At 42.5% G+C, this 19628-nt stretch overlaps 1 protein-coding gene across 2 annotated transcripts; it reads right to left on the bottom strand.

Annotated features, from left to right (window-relative positions):
- Positions 1-360: 360 nt before the first annotated feature.
- MATN3 (matrilin 3) lies at positions 361-18713 on the bottom strand. Of its 2 annotated transcripts, none has more exons than XM_065055821.1 (8): positions 18355-18713; positions 15733-16302; positions 12095-12217; positions 11533-11655; positions 10234-10356; positions 8117-8239; positions 3165-3272; positions 361-854 (listed from the first exon to the last, which is right to left on the bottom strand). In XM_065055821.1, exons 1-8 carry the CDS (start codon positions 18494-18496, stop codon positions 799-801), a joined length of 1368 nt encoding a protein of 455 aa, XP_064911893.1. In that variant the 5' UTR covers positions 18497-18713; the 3' UTR covers positions 361-798. The 2 variants fall into 2 exon arrangements, with proteins under 2 accessions (XP_064911893.1, XP_021149257.2); XM_021293582.2 differs by lacking the exon at positions 18355-18713 and adding an exon at positions 17839-18046.
- Positions 18714-19628: the final 915 nt, after the last annotated feature.

The following is a 19628-nucleotide window of genomic DNA, read 5'->3' as shown; positions in this document are numbered from 1 at the left end:
TGACACAAGTAGTCCCAGTAAAGTCTGTGGTATGACAACAGGAAATTACTGACTATTAACATAAATAAGTCTTCCAGGATAAAAACCTTAAGTTGGAGAACGTCTTTCATCCTTCTGAGCATTAAACAATATTGTTAATACTTGAAATTACTATTAAACCTCTTATCTATATTAACAAGGACTTCTAGGTTTTAAAATCAAATGGTTCTTTTTCCAGCTATGTGACTTGGGGATAGTATCTTGTTTAATTATGTGGATTTCTTCCATTTATGCCTCCTTTGAGTTTTTATTTCCTTGTTTTTGTAAAAAGATGTGTTATGAAATAAAGTATTTAAGTTGTACACAAAAATACTCCCAACATCAGTGTGCTCATCATACTTTATTTTATTAAAATAAGTTACAAGACCCCAAATTATTTTCCTATTTAATGGACAGATGAGATAGGCCCATTTTTTTACTCTGCTTTGCCATTTCACAGTTTTATATGTGATATATTGTATCTATTTTTTTCTGTATTTGCTTTTAAATAAAACAATAAAAATGCAGTTACTGTAATAGTTGTAGTACAAACTGAAGCACAGCAGGTATAGGTAGCTTTATGGTTATAAAGTGACTGTACATGAAGATCCTCAGGGTCACTATTTTCAAGACTGGTGTCTTCCTGAAGCCTTCTTGATATTTGTCAGTAATAACAAACCAACTGCTGTTTTGTAAGCTGTGCAACAAAATAAAGCTTGCTGAACACAATAAAAAGGATTGCTTCTGGAAGATTATTTTGGAATTAAGTAGAACGATAACTCAGACAACCTGCTGTCTGCCTTGATACGCCTGCAGCTTCTCAGACACTTCATCTAGTGGTCAGTTGTTAAGGACAATATAACAAATTATAGCTATAAGGTTTGGTTTATTTATAATCTTTCTCATTCCTGCATTTTCAAAAAACACAGTCTGTTTTCTAACGAGGTCAAATACGTTCTTGAACCAGAGATTTCAAATGTTGTAGAGATCTGTCAAGGTCTGGTAACTTCCACATGATCTCAAACCCTGATTTCTTAGGAGCTGGACCAAGTGACATTCAGGGCTGAGAAGCAGCAGGTGATCAGCTCTGCTGCTTTTCCCAAGTTGTCTTGAAAGGATGCTAGGGGTACAAATTGTCCCCCAAATAGTAACTTTGAAAGAAAACCTCAGTTATTTGTAATAAAATATATTCCTGACTTGAAACCACCAGATTTTCTTGCTTAACATTAGCTCTTTTTTGCAGAAAGATTGTTCTCTGAAGGACGTGCTGCTACTGAGATGACATTACAGGTTTAATTATCTTGGTGTTCATTTTTAACTACTTAGATTCCCTGGAATTATATGTTATAAACCAAGGAAAATCAGAGTCTCCCTTTCACCTTTCTGAAGCAAATAAAGTGAACTCTAGGCACACTGCAAGAAAAGGGATTTGCAATTAGGGTTTATAAAAAGAAAGTTGAATTTATTCAAGAACTGGGAGACTCTTGTGTCCTTGGCAGAAGTTTTCATTTGGCTTTCAGAAACTTTCATGAATTGAAAAGTTCATTTATCTGTATAAATGATGAGTTCACATATAAAACTTACTGGTTTGCTCTGTTCTTTGATTAATCCTAAAATACCCCACTCTCCCTTGATTTTGAATCCCCAAGGATCAGGATGACAATCATAGACGTAGTGCTGCTATAAATCAATTCCTATTTCAACAAGAGCACCTTTTACAGAAAAAAGCGTGCAGTCTCAAAAATTTCCACTGATGAACATCTACCAAAACCCTTGGTAAATTCTAACAGTGATCAAACACAGTTCTAAACATTGTGCCTTATGATGAATCACAGTTCGCCCAACTTTTAACTTCCAGTAATTAATTCCTGCAATGCCATCTGAGGGCACTTATTCCAGCACTCAGGTTTGCTGTGGTACCAAAGCATTCATCACTTTCTTTTTTGTTGTTGTTGTTGTTTTTTCTCTCCCACATGTTTGTGATGTCTAATCCGGGCACTAACCACATTTCTCCTCACTGGCACAGGCAGCACACTGCAGCAAATGAAGGCAGTAAATTCCAGCACGGTGTAGCTGCACCCACCAGCCTGCACCTCGGATGTCCCAGGGACACAAGCCCAGTGCCTCCAGCCTCGTCACCCTGCCTCGCAGCTCTCCTCCTGTATCCCAGCAGCTGGATGTCCACATTCTCATGGAGAAGCAGAGGAAGGTTCATAAAGGACAGGGAACTGCTTGAGAGAGTCCAGTGCAGAGCCACAAAGATGATTAAGGGAGTGGAGTATCTCCTGTATGAGGAAAGGCTGAGGGAGCTGGGGCTCTTTAGTCTGGAGGAGACTGAGGGGTGACCTCATTAATGCTTATAAATATATAAAAGGTGAGTGTCACGAGGATGGAGCCAGGCTCTTCTCGGTGACAACCAATGATAAGACAAGGGGCAATGGGTACAAACTGGAACATGGGAGGTTTCACTTAAATATGAGAAAAAACTTCTTCACAGTAAGGGTAACAGAACACTGGAACAGGCTGCCCAGGGGGGTTGTGGAGTCTCCTCTGGAAATATTAAAACCCTCCTGGACACCTTCCTGTGTAACCTCATCTGGGTGTTCCTGCTCTGGCGGGGGAATTGGACTGGATGATCTTTCGAGGTCCCTTCCAATACCTAACATTCTGTGATTCTGTGAAAATGGCTGGAGACACTGCCTGTCTGCAGAGCTGGGATGCAGGGGAATAATAGAGCAGCAATGGTCAGACTGCTGTCCCACCACCTCTCTTGGGCATCTTGAAAATTTTGGGGCACACACACACACTACTAATGGGAGGGTTCAAAACCGAGCATTTGCTGTAACAGTAAAAATTATCGGGAAGAATTACAAACAGAGCAGTGCTTGATGTTCAACATAGCATGTATAATGTAGGGGATGAGGACGTGTATTTTATCTTTATCTTGACACTAAAGCCTTCCAATGTAATGTGAAAGCATAATGGTATTTGTAACAGGCAAGATTTAGCTGCACAACATTTCTAAAATTACCGGGAAAATAGTTTTTGTTGTGAGGTCTGTTCCTTCCCCAGCAAACATCCAAGCAGCTCCCTCTAAAACACCAGTGAAGAGCTCAATGCAGAAGATCATGTAAGAAAAAGGATATATTTTGCAGACAGAGCTTCAAGGTGTGAGGTGACTGAATCCTGCAGGGCAGCTATGGCTTCACACTTACAGGACTCTTCAGTTGTTACAAGACTGCTCGTTATGGCTCCTAAGAGAGAAAACAGCATTTAGAACATTTATGGCAATTATCAAACATTTAAATCCCAGGGAGACCTTGACTGTAACCGAGGAGTTCCTCACCTGCCTACATGGATCCTCTGCACTCTTTAAATTAGACCTTTATTGAATACAATATAAAAAGAGGCCTGGGTGCAGGGACCAACCAGCCTCCCCCATCAACTCTAATGTCTGGACTAAAGTGAATCTTCCATTTGCCTAGTCCAGCCCCCCTGCCACAGGCAGGGGCATCTTTCACTAGACCAGGTTGCTCAAAGCCCCGTCCCACCTGGCCTTGAACACTTCCAGGGATGGGGCATCCACAGCTTCTCTGGGCAGACTGTTCCAGTGCCTCACCACCCTCATGGTGAAGGATTTCTTCCTCATATCTAAATGTATGTAAATAAAATCTTAATCTATCTGTCTATACAAAATCAAGGTTGCTGCCCTGTCAAAGCTGGATCACAATGGCATTTGGGGTATCCATCACTCCTGAGAATGCATTAGTCCAAAGCTAGGCCTCCAGCAGTTTTGCAAGCCCAACAGGAAGGCACATAGTGATTTTAGGCACATTAATACTCAATCAGTGTCAGAAGTTGATCGGTTTGCATCAGTTTCTGAGATGCAGGTGGAATTTAGATACCTAAGTCTCAGCTTGGGAAGGAATTGGAAGAATTGAATTTACCACTTGGTAAATAATTAAAAAAGAAAGGAGGAACACATGTTTTAATTTTAAATACTAAGCAACACGGTTCAGCTAAATCATCAATGTGCTGTTGGTTTATAACACTGGCAATACACATGTGTAGAAAGTATCACTTTTGATTCTTCAAGACATGTGAACACAAGTCCATTCCAATGTCACGTGAATATGGATGGAGGGTAGAACAATATTCAGATAGGCACAAATGAATTTAAAATCTAGTAGAAAGGCACAGCAATATTAATAGAGGAGCCAGTTAGTATGACAGAGATTTCTTCAATCTGTTAGAAAGGAAAAACAAGCCTTGCCATACTCCACAGTGGTGCCATTGAATCTGTTCCTAGGTCTTGCGCTCAGTCTTCCAGACTGACAAGGGACCAGCCTCAGCTGTCCTCAAGAATTACTTTTTCTCCATAATCCACCGCAAAACCAGGGATGATCACAAAGGGCTCAGAGAGATTATGACGTCATTGTAATATAATAAAGTCAGGCATCAGCTGATGTTCATAGCTACATGAAAGGTAGTTTAACCTCACCTACTCATGAAAGAAAAGAGGAGTTAAACTGAGCTGCAGTACTTGCCGCAGGCTAAGAACAAACATATCAACAGCTACTGAAGCACAGGTACTGCAGTGAGATTACTGTCTACATCCAAGACCTGAATAACAAGCTTCCTTCTTAAAATAGGGCCTACAATTAAGAAATACCCTTTCAACAAGTTATCAGGAGGTATTACCTGTATGTAATACCTGTCTCTAGATACATGTGTTTTTACGTTCCTTGCAAAGGCAATGACAGGAGATTATTCCACTACTTCTTCTGTAGATATATAAATGCATAGCTGATCAAAGCCAAACAAATTATGTGAGCATTATACAGAACAACAGAAATATTATACCTGGACACAATAGCTCTTCTTTTCTGTAATGTTTTGGTTTCTTGTTTATCAGTCATGCCACTGGTATTTACATTTTGCAGGGGAACTGCAAAATCTATGAACAGATTCATTTCTAGCAGTGCAGAAATTCATTTGTCTTAGAGCCAATGTTGAAACTGGTGTCTCCTTGATTCCACTGAACCTGTATTTGTTCAGTTCCCTTCTTTGGAACGTTCCACCAGCTTTATGGTCAATGTACAAAGGAGAGCTGTTCAAGAGTCAGCTGGAGGAAATTCAGTTCAAAATATCACACCAACATGGTTCGTTTCCAACCAACTGCCAGTTAATTTTTTATGTTTAAATTTAAATTCTCCAATGACAGATACAGATCCTCCTTGGATTATGTCTGTTTTAACAAAATTACTTTTCCAACCCACTTTGGCAACTGTCCAAGGGTACCCTGAAGTTTTCTACAGTCTTTCTGGAAAATTTAGAGTCTTCCAGTATTTGATGTTCAAAATCCTGGACACTCTCATTGCCACTGGGATGCCCAACAAGTCATACAAAACACGCTAGAGTTGTGTTTTTACACTGCATTTATGTTTAAGTCCAGACCTAAAAAAAAATTACTATTTTTGCAGATGGTGTTTGGCTATATCCACCTATTTTATAACTTTGCTCTTACCAAGGGTCCTTAGCCACCTGATGCAATGGCAAGTTATCTCTGCTCTGAACCAGAGATCAGACTCGGTACCTCTTGAGGTCCTTTCTAATGCAACTTTCCCTATGACTCTACATCAAATGGTGCAGAAGTTCTGCCAACAGCTGGTGCCATCACTGCCCATCTGAAGCAAAAACGGTTGGTGAGTTCATGCCTGCCCCACTCAGCATGGAGGAGTGGACAAGAACATACGGTTTAGCACTGCTGTAGTTCTGATAGCAGTTCTGTTCACCTCTGGCCTCCCACCATCCTCCAAATGCTGGTACACCATTGTGTCCCATGCCCCAGAGACAGATCCCCAGAATCCTGCCTTGCCAGTCCCTCCAGTTATTCCCATTTCATAAGGAAATGCCGATTATAACTGATTTTTTTTTTAATGGTGAAGTCCTTAAATGTGTGGTGATAGGTAAGAGTCAGCTCTAGTTTTAAATACAGTCACTGACATAACTAAACAAGAAGGATCAAACTGTCAATAGCTCAAAACATTAGAGGCAAAAGGCAGAAGGGAACGAAAAAGGATTGTGCTTTCAGGGAGTCTGTGAGTTGATAGAATATTTCTCAAACAGATGAAAAGGATTTAACACATTCAGAGGTACTTCAAAAAGTATATTCAGGAAAAACAATGAAATTATTACTTGAGCATGTTTTCTCATCTGGATTTAAGGTAAAGCCTCCATAGCAGTGACAGGTATACAATCCACCACTACTCACCCAGACCTGCTCAGTCATGGGTCCCCGGTACATGTACACCAGTTCCTACAGAATGCGTTTTGGAGAAGTAGTTATCACAGTATCACAGTATCACAGTACGTTTGGGATTGGAAGGGACCTCAAAAGATCATCTAGTCCAATCCCCCTGCTGGAGCAGGAACACCTAGGTGAGGTTGCACAGGAACATGTCCAGGCGGGTTTTGAATGTCTCCAGAGAAGGAGACTCCACAACCCCCCTGGGCAGCCTGTTCCAGTGCTCTGTTACCCTTACTGAGAAGAAGTTTTTTCTCAAATTTAAGCGGAACCTCTTGTGTTCCAGCTTGATCCCATTACCCCTTGTCCTATCATTGTTGGCCACCGAGAAGAGCCTGGCTCCATCCTCATGGCACTCACCCTTTATATATTTATAAACATTAATGAGGTCCCCCCTTAGTCTCCTCTTCTCCAAACTAAAGAGCCCCAGCTCCCTCAGCCTTTCTTCATAAGGGAGGTGCTCCACTCCCTTAATCATCTTGGTTGCCCTACGCTGGACTCTCTCCAGCAGTTCCCTGTCCTTCTGGAACTGAGGGGCCCAGAACTGGACACAATATTCCAGATGTGGTCTCACCAGGGCGGAGTAGAGGAGAAGGAGGACCTCTCTCGATCTACTAGCCACTCCCCTTCTAATACACCCCAGGATGCCATTGGCCTTCCTGGCCACAAGGGCACAGTGCTGGCTCATGGTCATCCTGCTGTCCACCAGGACCCCCAGGTCCCTTTCCCCTTCACTGCTCTCTAATATGTATCCAGAAGAAAGATAACTCTTTTTTAACGCTTCCCAATGGCAATCCTTTTCCATGCTGGAAGTCTATCCTACATGTGGCCTTTCAGTACTTGAAAGGGGTCTAGAAGATGTGGACAGACTTTTTAGCAGGGCCTGTTACGATAGGACAAGGGGTGATGGTTTTAAACTAAAGGAGGGGAGATTCAGTCCAGACATGAGGAAGAATTTTTTTACAATGAGGGTGGTGAAACACTGTCCCAGGTTGCCCAGAGAGGTGGTGGATGCCCCATCCCTGGAGACATTCAAGGCCAGGCTGGATGGGACTCTGAGCAACCAGATCTAGTTGAAGATGTCCCTGCTCATTGCAGGGGGGGTTGGACTGGATGAGCTTTGAATGTCCCTTCCAACCCAAACTATTCTATGAATCTTACCAGGACCTACTGCGATGTGTAAGTGACCTTGCCTGGGGGCAGTGAGCTGAACTGGGGTCTCCCTCAGTCCTGCCTTTGTACAGTCTATGCTCCCCCTAGCCCTACCAGATGTGAAGTGCCAGATCACCTCCAAAGACATGCTATGAACAACTTCCAGCACATAATAACCTTACAGTAAGAAGCCAAGGAAGGAAAGAAACATTTTTTTTTTAATTACATTTTTACTGTAACAAAGTTACAGCAACATGAAACTCAGCCTGGAAGGGAAGAGACTACCTCAAACTGTCCCCTACATGGTGGTATGCTGTTTCCACAATTATTTCTCAGTTTTGTGTTTGCTGAATATTGCACATATTTTTTTAAATACAGTGAAGGCCTCGGTTATAACCTGATAAAGACAGACCAAATGGTAAGACGTTACTAGCACCATCACATATACAGTGCTCTATATCTCTGAATGTTGCTCAAAGTGGAACAGGCAGAGTGACGTAGAGCGGCCTTGTAACACTTGAATGCATGTGAAAGTTTCTCAACAGATCCAAATAGATTAACTTGCTAATAAGAGCTATTTCAACACAGGTATTAGCTGGGTAGGGCATGGGGGGATGTGGAACAGCAATCTGCTCTTACTTGAGCAAGTCTTCTTGTCTGGATTCAGGGTGTAGCCTTGGTAGCAGTCACAGGTGTAGAACAGATCATCCCTCACGCAGACCTGCTCGCAGTCGTGCCTTCCAGGTGCACACATGTCGACAGCTGGGGAAGGCATTTGAGAAGAGAAGAATATTAATCAACACTCAAAACTTCAGTTTAGTCACTGTTAGTAATTTCCATTTGCAAATATCTCTTCATTGAGATTCGAACCAGGATGTTCGTGCTGTGTGTCAGCACGCTGTTAGCCATCGTAGGGTATACGGACTGTGTTTTTATCTGGCTGTCATCATCATAAAATTAATACGATTTTTGGAACACTGGCAATACTTTTTTGCAGTTGTAACAGATTGCAAAAGGGGCTGAACTAGCAGTGACCTAGTTACAAAATAATTATCCAAAAGAATTTCAGAGAACAAATATCTGGATTTTAAGAGAGCATTTGGCATTATTTCAGCTCTAGTTGAGTTGGATAAGACACTGTTTTATGGAGTGAAAAGACCATAAACAGAAGAGTATTCATGGCTGGGTTGAAAAAAAGAAAAAGAGACATGGCACCCGCTGCCAGTTACAAAGTGGCACTTGATGTGTGAGGCTGATGTTTTCTGCCAAATTTAACACGCCAACTCTGAAAGGCCAAGCTGAGAAGAAGTTCCTATATTTGGATATCTTTGCAGTAAGGAGGTTCAGTAAGGAACAAGGAAAGAGAGAGAGAAAGCGAGAACAGAGCCCCTCCTCCTAGACTTAGACTATTTTTATTATATCACAAAGACCCAGGTGGCTGAGAAATCATTAGCAGCCTATTGCAAAATAAGGTTCAAAAGAGAATAAAAGCAAGCATCTTAGGGAAATAATCTGAAATTTGACTATGTGGGGGAGAATCAGTACTATGAAAGGAGGTTCAGGATTGGACTCCCAATGAGGATGTCTAATTGAATTCACATTCCCGCACAGATGTTTATAGTCTCTGGCCAGGTCAGAGTTAACCTTAGGACCTGTACTTACAAACTCAGCTCCTAAACTAGGCAGGAAGAGATATTGTCATCCTCTGGCTTCATCTCTGAGATGCAAGACTCATGACTAATTGGAGAGATTTGGGAACCTCCTGGAACTGAAGTCTAAGTTCAATGCTTTATCACACAAAATGTAGTAAGGAAAGGGATTATAATGGAAGTAGACAAAAAGATTTTGTGTAAATAAATCATCAGTGAAACATCCAAAGAAATGAGTGAAGCTTAAATCTTAATTAAGTGAAAATGGTAGAGAATACATATTAATTTGTAGGTACTATATATTTACATATACATCCTTAAGTACACATCTACAGTCCTGTTCTCCACAAGAGACCAGCACTGGGAAGCAACATTTCCCTCCACCCTCTAGAGCTCTAAGGTTGGAGTATTTTAAACATCCAAACACATCCACCAGAAAGAGTGATCACACTCATGATGATACATACTGTAATCTCTGTCCCAGCACAGTCCCTGTTCTTCATCTCATTCCCTTGTGCTGATTTTCTGAAGAGTTTTATGGCATAGATTGTACACATCTCATATTCCGACCAAATATTAATGTATTCTCTTTCTCCTCTCTCAGGTGGATATGGCAATTTGTGCTCCATGGGTGTGAAAATACTGCGAAGTCCTCAGGGAAATGCCAAATGGCATTTTAATTATACCAATTAAAAGCTTCGCGCAACTGTGGAGGAGTCGTGGCTCTCAAATTACAGGGTGTTTCAAAAAGATGGACCCAGTTTCAAAGCAGTATATTTCACAATGGCAACATGTTACAATTGCACAAAAATTTACAAACAGTACATCTAGCGGTCATCATTTGAAACTCTATGTCCTGCCCTTTCAAGTGCTAAGAGTCTCATTCATGGGCAGTTCGTGGTTGCAGAGACATAGTGCTTGCAAATTGGGTCCACCTTTTTGAAACACCCTGTATTACTAGACATAAGAAGAAATAAAGTTGCACCATGTTTTCAGGAGTTGTACAGAAACACTTGGATAATTTATCAAAAAAATAACATGAATTAACGTGATTTTTAAAATATATTGCTTTTAGATAAATACAATATTTCTTTGATCAGGTCTTACCTGAGCAAGTCTTCTTGTCTGGATTCAGAGTGTATCCTTCAAAGCAATCACAGCGGTAGGATCCGTCGTTGCTCAGACAGACTTGGGCACAGTCGTGCCTTCCAGGTGTGCACATGTCCATGGCTGCGGTGAACCACGTTTCAGAGAAAAAACCTATTAATCCCTCCCAGACACTCAAGCATTTTAAATACTTCAACATTTATAAATACAATTTCATTAAGATTGAAATAATGATCCAAGCTACTATATTATTATATTACACTGCAGACAACTGAATTAATTTACTAATTATTTAATAGAGGAGGCAGATATCTGGACTCCAAGACATTACTATAGCACATCTCATGTGATTCTGATTTTCACCAGGAATTCTAACAGTCCTGAATATCCCCAGTAAGGATGAAGCCAAAACATCATACTGAGATGACCTGCCACACATCAAGGCAGAAATTGATTTTTCTTGCCGTGTTAGCGGGAACTGTGGTGTATCAAAATTTAACTCCATATTTTCATCCATGAGCTGAAGGCAGGCACAAAAAGCCAGGCGTGATATGTAGAAATGCAATTAAATGGCAAAGATATAAAGCCTAGTGAGAACAAAAGCAAACAAGCAGGAGTGCCTGAAGATTATGTTCTCCCTCCAGAAATAAGAACAGTGAAAACTTCGGTGAGAAGAATCCTTATGTGCTGTCAAAAGGAAGGATGCACTTCCCAGTTATGAAACAGCTACCCTAAGGGTGGTGCTGCTCAAAACTTCTGGATTTAAAGAAACAACTCCAGAGAAGTATTTGAGGGGAAAAAGAGTTTTTATACTAGGCTAAATTTTCAGGCTGACAATTCAAGAAGCTGCTGCTGGTATAAGACTGGGATTGCTATATCACAAATCCCAGCACAGCGTGGAAGCAGAAGCAGCAAACTGTAAAGAAAAATGAGTTTTGATGGAAGAGATGGAGAGGTCATGGAAAAATCATCCGGTTTTAAGTTGTCTGTGAATGAGTGGCACTCATTCTCCCATGGAGACACAGTGCTGGTGGGTATCTCTGGAATAGGTTCATCCTCTCCCAGAAAACAAGGGATATTTACGAAGCACTGGGAAGATCATAAAATGGTAGATAAGTGCCAAATTGCACTTTTATAATCAAAATGTTGTAAGAACCAAGGGGAAAGTCTACAGGTGAACTCATTTTAAGAGCTGATTTCTGTAAGCAATTTTTCAATTAGAAATAATGAAGGTAACTCACAGAAAACACATCCATGTCTCCATGAGTTTCATATATTAAAGTAGCCTTCAGTTCTTACCTGAGCAAGTCTTCTTATCTGGATTCAGGCTGTGGCCTTCATAGCACTCACAGACATAGGATCCGTTGTTACTCACACAGACCTGCTCACACTCATGCCTTCCAGGTGCACACGGGTCCACAGCTGCAAGATGCACGTTAGAGCAACAATTCATTGTTCATTAAAAAAGATCATATGGGATAGGGCACATATTCACATATTCAAATATATTTCTATTTGGAATCAGCTCAGAAATGGCAACAGTAATTAAAGGAATTAGAATAAGTGGTAGGAGAAAATATCTATACAGTGTCTACATATGAAGAATTTGTATTGGCATCTGGCCCTAATGAATGGATCTACAAGGCACAATAAAAAGGATGGTGATGGACTCAAACTACTTCTCACCATTACTTGCAGCAGACTTTTATTTACTTTTTTATTATTTGATTTATCGTTATTGAAGGAGATACAGAAGTTCACAGTTTCAACAGAAGTACACAAGTAGCTTCCCAAATCTAATTATGGTGTCAAAAAACTGACTTTTTTTCCTAGTTGAACACATTTACTGAAGGAGTAATACCTGAGCAGGTCCTCTTATCTGGATTGAGAGTGTAGCCTTGATAGCAATCGCAAAGGTAGGATCCACCGTCACTCACACAGACCTGCTGGCAGTCGTGGGTCCCCAGTGCGCACACATTTGCAGCTACAAAGGGCATTTACAGAAAAGGCATTTCAGTCATCCCAAAGGAAAGAAACAGTCATTAATAATTTATGTTTACAGAAGTACATCTTGCACTGTTTGCTGGATTAGCATAGTGAATTTCAGTGCTGTATCACCATCACAAGAAGATACAGGCATCTTTCTTTGTGTCACTCTATAGCCAGAAGAAAGGGGTCATAAGTGACACTGGAACAACCACACAGAAATAATTCACCACCAGAGGTGGCAGAAAGACAAGGTGAATTGAAAAGGGTGAAACAGGGAGATTTTAAGCATTTCACAGAATCACAGAATGTTAGGGGTTGGAAGGGACCTCAAAAGATCATCCAGTCCAATCTCCCTGCTGGAGCAGGAACACCCAGATGAGGTTACACAGGAAGGTGTCCAGGAGGGTTTTGAATGTCTCCAGAGTAGGAGACTCCACAACCCCCCTGGGCAGCCTGTTCCAGTGTCTGTCACCCTCACTGAGAAGAAGTTTCTTCTCAAATTTGAGTGGAACCTCTTGTGTTCCAGTTTGAACCCATTACCCATTGTCCTACCATTGGTTGTCACCGAGAAGAGCCTGGCTCCATCCTCCTGACACTCACCCTTTATATATTTATAAACATTAATGAGGTCACCTCTCAGTCTTCTCCAAGCTAAAGAGCCCCAGCTCCCTCAGCCTTTCCTCATAAGGGAGATGCTCCACTCCCTTAATCATCTTTGTTGCCCTGTGCTGGACTCTCTCCAGCAGTTCCTTGTCCTTCTGGAACTGAGGGCCCAGAACTGGACACAATATTCCAGATGCGGTCTCACCAGTAGCAATACACTGGAAATGAGAACTTGGCAATGAAAATGACCTTCTGTATTTTTGTATCCAGTCCCTTTCTATTACAAACAACCAGTTTAAACAATCCCAAGATGTATCTGTCACTGTCTGACAGCTTACTGACTTCTGCTCACTGGTATGATTTATGTATTGTTAAAAAAAACAGACAAACAAACAAAAAAACCCTACACATGTAAACTAAAATGCAATAGAAAGCAAACAAAACTAAACTATACTAATATCAAATCAATTTGCAACAGAAAGAGCATCAAGACCAGGAGGAAGAGAAAAATGACTCAGAGGCACTAGGGATGAAAAGTGTTTCTGCATAATGATGGTTCAGATGTATAAGCCAGCAAAGAAAGCCGCCAGTGCATGACAGGGATGTGAAGGCTACAGCTGCCTTGATCCATCAGGTTGAAAAAGTCAAAACCAAAAGAGGATATGGAGGAAAGTTTCTGCAGTAAGGCAGCTTTCCAGGCATGTGAGCCTCCTAACTGAAGTACAGTACAGACATAGATAATGTCCAAACCTCAGAGAATTGAGAAGCTGAAACTGCAAACTACGAAATGAGAGTCAAATTTTGGGGACCAGCTCGTTCTTCACAGTCAGGTTATCTCATCAGGCTGATAAGACACATGACAACGATCCAAAAAGCAGCGTGACGGATGGCAGCCAAGATGAGTGTGTTGTGGTGACAGGGCGGACAAAACTACTGTTGTAACACTGCAATACACTGCGTGTGCTGACAATCTCTTCCTTCACAGATGGTCTAACTACACTGCTAATTAACTTCTGACCAATTTTTCTCACGTGTATTCAGCTCTGGATCTTCTGCATCTTTGGTCATCTCAAGATGCCTCTGTTTCTCTCCACAGACTGTAAAGGAAACCTAGATATTAAAACTTATATGACTTTTTAATGTCATCTAAATTTAGTCATCAAAGGGAAGGGGGGAGAAAAAAAAAGGGGGAGGAAAAAAAGTGGAAAGGGGGAAGAAAGACAATAAAGAAGGAGCAAATGAAAGAGGAAAAGAGAAAAACGGAAAGACACGTCTGTTATTACCTGAGAATGTGGATATTGACTACTGGTAAAATCAAACTCCAAAGCAATAGTGATGAGATAAGAAATAAGAAGCAAGAATGCTCAAATCTTCTCATGTATTTCTGAATGGAAGGTAACATGGCCCATTTTCTAAAATATGGAAGATTTAGATGTCTCCTAATAAGGCTGATAGAAAGTGTGTCTTGTATTTCCATTGGCAAAAACAAACCTCAAACCAAGACAGTGTCTTTTCATTCTGCTACACCCTTGGAAATTATAGAATTCATCTCCATGACTATGAACAAAATCTGTGGGTGATATTTTCAACCATAACTGAGAAGCTCAGGCTCAAATGGTCAGATTTTTGTGGTAGAAAAGGTCAAGCTTCCACTGACTTGGACACCTATTCAAGGCTAAGATTTTCCATCTCCAGGATGGTCTCATGTTGAATGATGCTCTCAATGCATCAAGAACTTAAGCTTAGCCAACTATTTTGCCCCTGAACATTAGTCTTCCTGTTTTCAGTTCACCCTACAAATTTATTTGCCTTGGCCAAAGCAAAGAAACTCCTAATTGTCACTGGTGAGTCTATATTTCTGGCCAAAAAGCAGTCTGGAGCTGGAAAAGACCCAGTTTACCCACACTGTCTTACAAGACCCTCTTAGATTCATCTGTTTTGTAGGAACCTTTTGAAAAACTATTTCCTTCATCCCATTTTTGTCCACAGATTTTGGCTAATTGCATGCAAGAATCTCAGAGTTACACTAGAAGTGTGTATGTGTAAGCTCTCTTTGGTTTCTCCTCCACCTTAGTAGAGGTATAATTCCTATGCTTCAGCACAATAAACAGTCTGTTTACTCTTAAGAACAAGAGGTTCTTCTTTGGTGCTATGAAAGGACTTGCTTTGGTGAGAACATAGATGGAAAATCAGTGCTATGTTCACAGCACTCATACCTGTCCAGCCAGGTGGGCACTCATACCCACCTCCAGCTGCCAGAGAGAGGATGTGGTCACATCAGCAACACAACATGATGTCAAGCCAAACCTCAAGGCATTTCCTAGGTTAGGTATTGGGCAAAGTGTCCTGTCTACAGATGGTCCTACACATTTATTTCATACCTAGAAAAAGAGGTCTGTTCACTCCCTTCAAAAGCCGTGGTAATTGTGGTAATTTTTAGGCTCTGAAATAACTACGTAAGACATTGCCAACCAAGTTCCCAAGGCAATGGCTGTTATTTTAATTCTCTTACAATGTTCTTTACACCTGATTTTACCCATTCCTTGCTGGAGATTTATTTTATGAGTAATTTTCTTAGATATTTAATAGCAAAATCTAATTCATCCAAGTTTTTTAATTGTCAAACAGTTGTTTGATTTTTGTGAGCAAGGCTGTGTCATAGCTATCTATAGGCAGTTCTAAAGACTCCAGATACATGACCTTTTTTCTGTAAATGACAATAACAACCCACACTTGGCCTCCACTGAATAAAAGGGTTGGCTTTTTTGCCCAATGGGTGGCAAAGGAAATATTTAAATGTGATACGTAACACTTTTCAAAAAGAAAAACTTCTTTCTTAGGGAGTGGAACCACAGTGGGAGCCACAAGGTGCCAAATTACACTAACCCCTTGGACTGACCACCTTACCACAGAAAGTCTCTCTGAATTTGGATGTCAGCTTTTCGATCACACCATAGGTCTCCACATAAAAGACGTGTTCATCCAGTGGTTCGCTGGCCATTATCCTCAGGGACTGCATGTCTGCCCGGTCTACCCCAACGGCGTAGATCTCAATGCCAGCTGCCTGGGCGCTTGCTGCCACATCTTGAACCCGGTCTTGTGGTCGTCCATCTGTCACAACAATGACCACCTTGGGGATATTGAAGTTTGCTGGCCGAGTGCCCATCTCCTCAGTGAAGACTTCATCCATGGCAGTTTGGATGGCAAGGCCGGTCATGGTGCCAGCAGACAAGGGCTCAATGCGAGATACAGCCTCCTTCATAGACGCTTTATCAAAGTACGTCCGGAGGGGAAACTCCACCTTGACCGTGCTAGCATAATTCATGACCGCCACACGGGTTGTTCTTTCACCAACGTCCAGAGTATCGATCATTTTCGACAAAAAGACTTTCACTTTCTCAAACTCTTCAGGTCGGACGCTACGGGAGCTGTCTACGATGAAGACGAGGTCTAAGGGCTGGTTCTTGCAGGTGGTGCCTGTCAAAAAGGACAGAAAACACTTCAGTTATCCCCTACACTGGACCTGAGCTCTCACCCCAGGGCAGTGAGAGCTGTCCTGGCAAACTACTCCTACCAGACAAATGTTGGCACTCTTAATTCTTTAGGCAGAGGCTTAAAATTATAGTGAGCAACTCATTAGAAATTCTTAAATATTAATTTTGACACGTAATAAATAATTGAACACTTTTAAGCATTGAAAGATAGGTCCACATTAGAGCTCACAAAATGTCTAACTATCCTTGAAACAAAGTGTTGTAGTTGACATGTAACAGCCAACACAGAAGCGCAGCAATGGCATATAAACATACTTACTTTTTATTTGCATAAAGCCTGAATTCCGTTTTTATAAGCTACATAAGTAAGACGGTAAAACAACTGGCTGGGTTACATAGTGCACAGATCCTAACAATATTTGTTGGGATAGTAAAAACATAGATTTCTAATCAGGAATTATTTCTTGTTTGCAATTCACATCCCAAAGTACACAAGAAGAAGAAATAAAGACCAACAGGAAAAAGATGCAAATGATGCTGTGATAAAGGCTTCTTTAGAAGTTGCTACTGTCTAAAGGCAAAGAAATAAATGAATATACTACATATGAAGTAATTTTACATGTAAAAATGAACATTTACACAAGTATTTCTAGCTTTTTAAATTCCTCACTGACATATAAATCTACACTGAAACAGAAAAGCTATAGTTCCTATCAGACACAAGTGTTGCTTCAAGGAAGATGAAAAATAATCAGGACAGCAACAGCAGGCAAGTGAAGCTGTACACTGCTGTCCTGACGACCTGACATTGATGATACCATCAAGGTATGGATTTGTACTCCTGGTTTCTGAAAAACAGACAACCCACAAGCACAATGTTTGTACAAAAGAGACACTGCTGCTCAACAGTGCGTTGAATAGCAAAATGCGAGGAGTTCAGTTAGAATATACTCCCTGAAGAGCTGTTTTGTTCTCTTGTGCATGTGAAAACAGAGGAAAAAAAATTGCAGAGATACATCTTCCATCAGGAAACACAGCAGTAGAGTTCATTTTGCCTTTGGACACAGTAACACACTGGATGAATCTAGGATCTCGTCCAGGTATATTATATACAATTCTACACGCACTCCCTAACTCAGATTTTGCATAAAGATTTAGTCAAATGGCTTTGTGCCCTTTGGGAAGCTGAGAAAATATGAAGAAAAGTTAGTGCATGCACACAGTAGCTTAAGACATGAAAGAGAAAGACCCACACAGGTTGTCCTCAATAAATAAATAGATAATCCAAGCTTTATAGGTAGAATTCTCTTTTTAGATTAAGGAAAACCAAACGAAAAACAAAATCAAAACAAAAAAAAAGCTGCCACTTTTCAGCAGCTTGATTCTCTCTGAGTCTGAAATAGAGACGTTCTGAGAAATTAACACAGCTAGAGAAGAGTTATGTAGGTTTTAAAGATTAGGAAGGCCAGCCTTGCATTAAAAACAAACAAACCCAAAATTAGTTAGTACTTCTGCCTACGAGCTAAGGGACCACGGATTATTGCAGCTCCAACAAGATGTCCCTGTGGCAGGATCTTCCTGTAAGTGTTCGTAAAACTCGGCAGGTATGGAAACATCCCAAAGAAGCAATGGCAATGGCAAGCGGTGCCCGGAGAGGCTGGGTAGCAGCAAGCAAAGCGCGGAGCGACCGAGCAGGAGCGCGTCGCCGGCGGGCAGGGCTGGCAGGAGGCAGCGGTGCGGGGGAAGGCTGGAGCGGTGCGGGGGGAAGGCAGGAGGCAGCGGTGTGGGGGAAGGCTGGAGAGGTGCGGGGAGAAGGCAGGAGCGGTGCGGCGGGAAGGCTGGAGCGGTGCGAGGGGAAGGCAGGAGCGGTGCGGGGGATGAAGGCAGGAGCGGTGCGGGGGGAAGGCCGGAGCGGTGCGGGGGGAAGGCCGGAGCGGTGCGGGGGGAAGGCAGGAGCGGTGCGGGGGGAAGGCAGGAGCGGTGCGGGGGGAAGGCGGGCTGGACGCAGCTCCGGCCGCCCGCGGGAGCGCGGTACCTGCCGGCCCGTGGCTCCGGGAGACGCCGCCCGTCCGCGGCTGCCGGCGCAGGCGGTGCGGGGAGCCCCGGGCCGGGGGCGCCCGCAGCAGCAGCAGCAGCAGCGCTAGGCTGCAGCCTAGGATGCCGATCGCTCGCCCCATGATGCTGCTGCTGCCGCCCCCCCGCGCCCCGCGGCGCTGTATTTAAAGCTGCTGGCCGCTGAAAGGGGGAGAAACCGAGGTGGCATCGGCTGTCCCCGCCGCCTCCTCCCCGGGGGGGCCGGCGGCCAGGAAGGTGCCGGCTGCCAGGCCCCGCTCCCCCGCCCCGCGGAGGGAAGGGCTGGAAGGATGAGCTGAATTTGTGAGTTTACTGCACGGTGAAGCAAGGGTTCAAACCCCACTGGAGCTATCTGATCCAGGTCTGCCAAGTGCACTTCTGGTCTCAAGCAAGCATCGGGCTTTACCTCCAAGGCAGTATTTGCAAAGCATGGGAGAAAAATCTCACCGTGTGATCACAAAGTGCCTCCCCTGTTGTCAAATCTGTGTCCAGACCCCAGCGCTGCAAATCCTGCCAGCTCCTGGGGGAAGCTGCAGCAAGCTCTACAGGAAAGCACAGGTTAGGGCACAAATCCACTGCGGTCTCCAGCACCATCTTTTCTTTAGAAGACACTTTGGCTGAAGCCACAGTCAACGTGTACTGCAGGCCCCATCTTTTCTCCCTTCACCCTCCAAAGGGGAACAGAAGCCCCAATTTAGAACAGGAACCACCCGCACAGCCCTTTGCTGGAGTTCTGTCCATATCCAATGCTGCCAGGACAGTAGTGCAAGATGTTCTTTAATCACCACAGCTTCAAGTGCTCTTGCAGATGGCATCTTCAGTAAAGAGACAACTAACAAACCTTTTACCTGTGGTGTGGTAGCGCCAGAGAAGATTTTTAAACACACCTGGGGACAGGAAAGAGCTAAATTCATTAACAAACTAGAATAATCAACTACCTGTATGCTGCAGCAACTTGAACTCTTTTCCCCAGAGTTTAATCCCAGATTGCTTTTATATTCCAAAGTAGAAAGCCATTTTTAATTCAGATATATCAGCAGATCATTAAGTTATCTTTACTCCTTATTGCAGAGGAGGAACAGTAGAAAAGTTGTCATTTGTGGTTGTTTTTTTGCTTAGTTTTTTAGAGGAACAGTTCTGAAGTCATGGCACAGGTCCAACAACTTTGGACACTTGCCAGTGTCAATAATGTTATAGTCCCACCGGGTGTCTGTCCTGCTCTTAACGCCTGAGCTC

The sequence above is a fragment of the Columba livia genome, chromosome 3 (genome assembly GCF_036013475.1).
Source record: "Columba livia isolate bColLiv1 breed racing homer chromosome 3, bColLiv1.pat.W.v2, whole genome shotgun sequence".
Classification (NCBI taxonomy): Eukaryota; Metazoa; Chordata; class Aves; order Columbiformes; family Columbidae; genus Columba; species Columba livia.
Note: the sequence above shows the minus strand (reverse complement) of the source record. Positions and strands in the feature narration are given on the sequence as shown.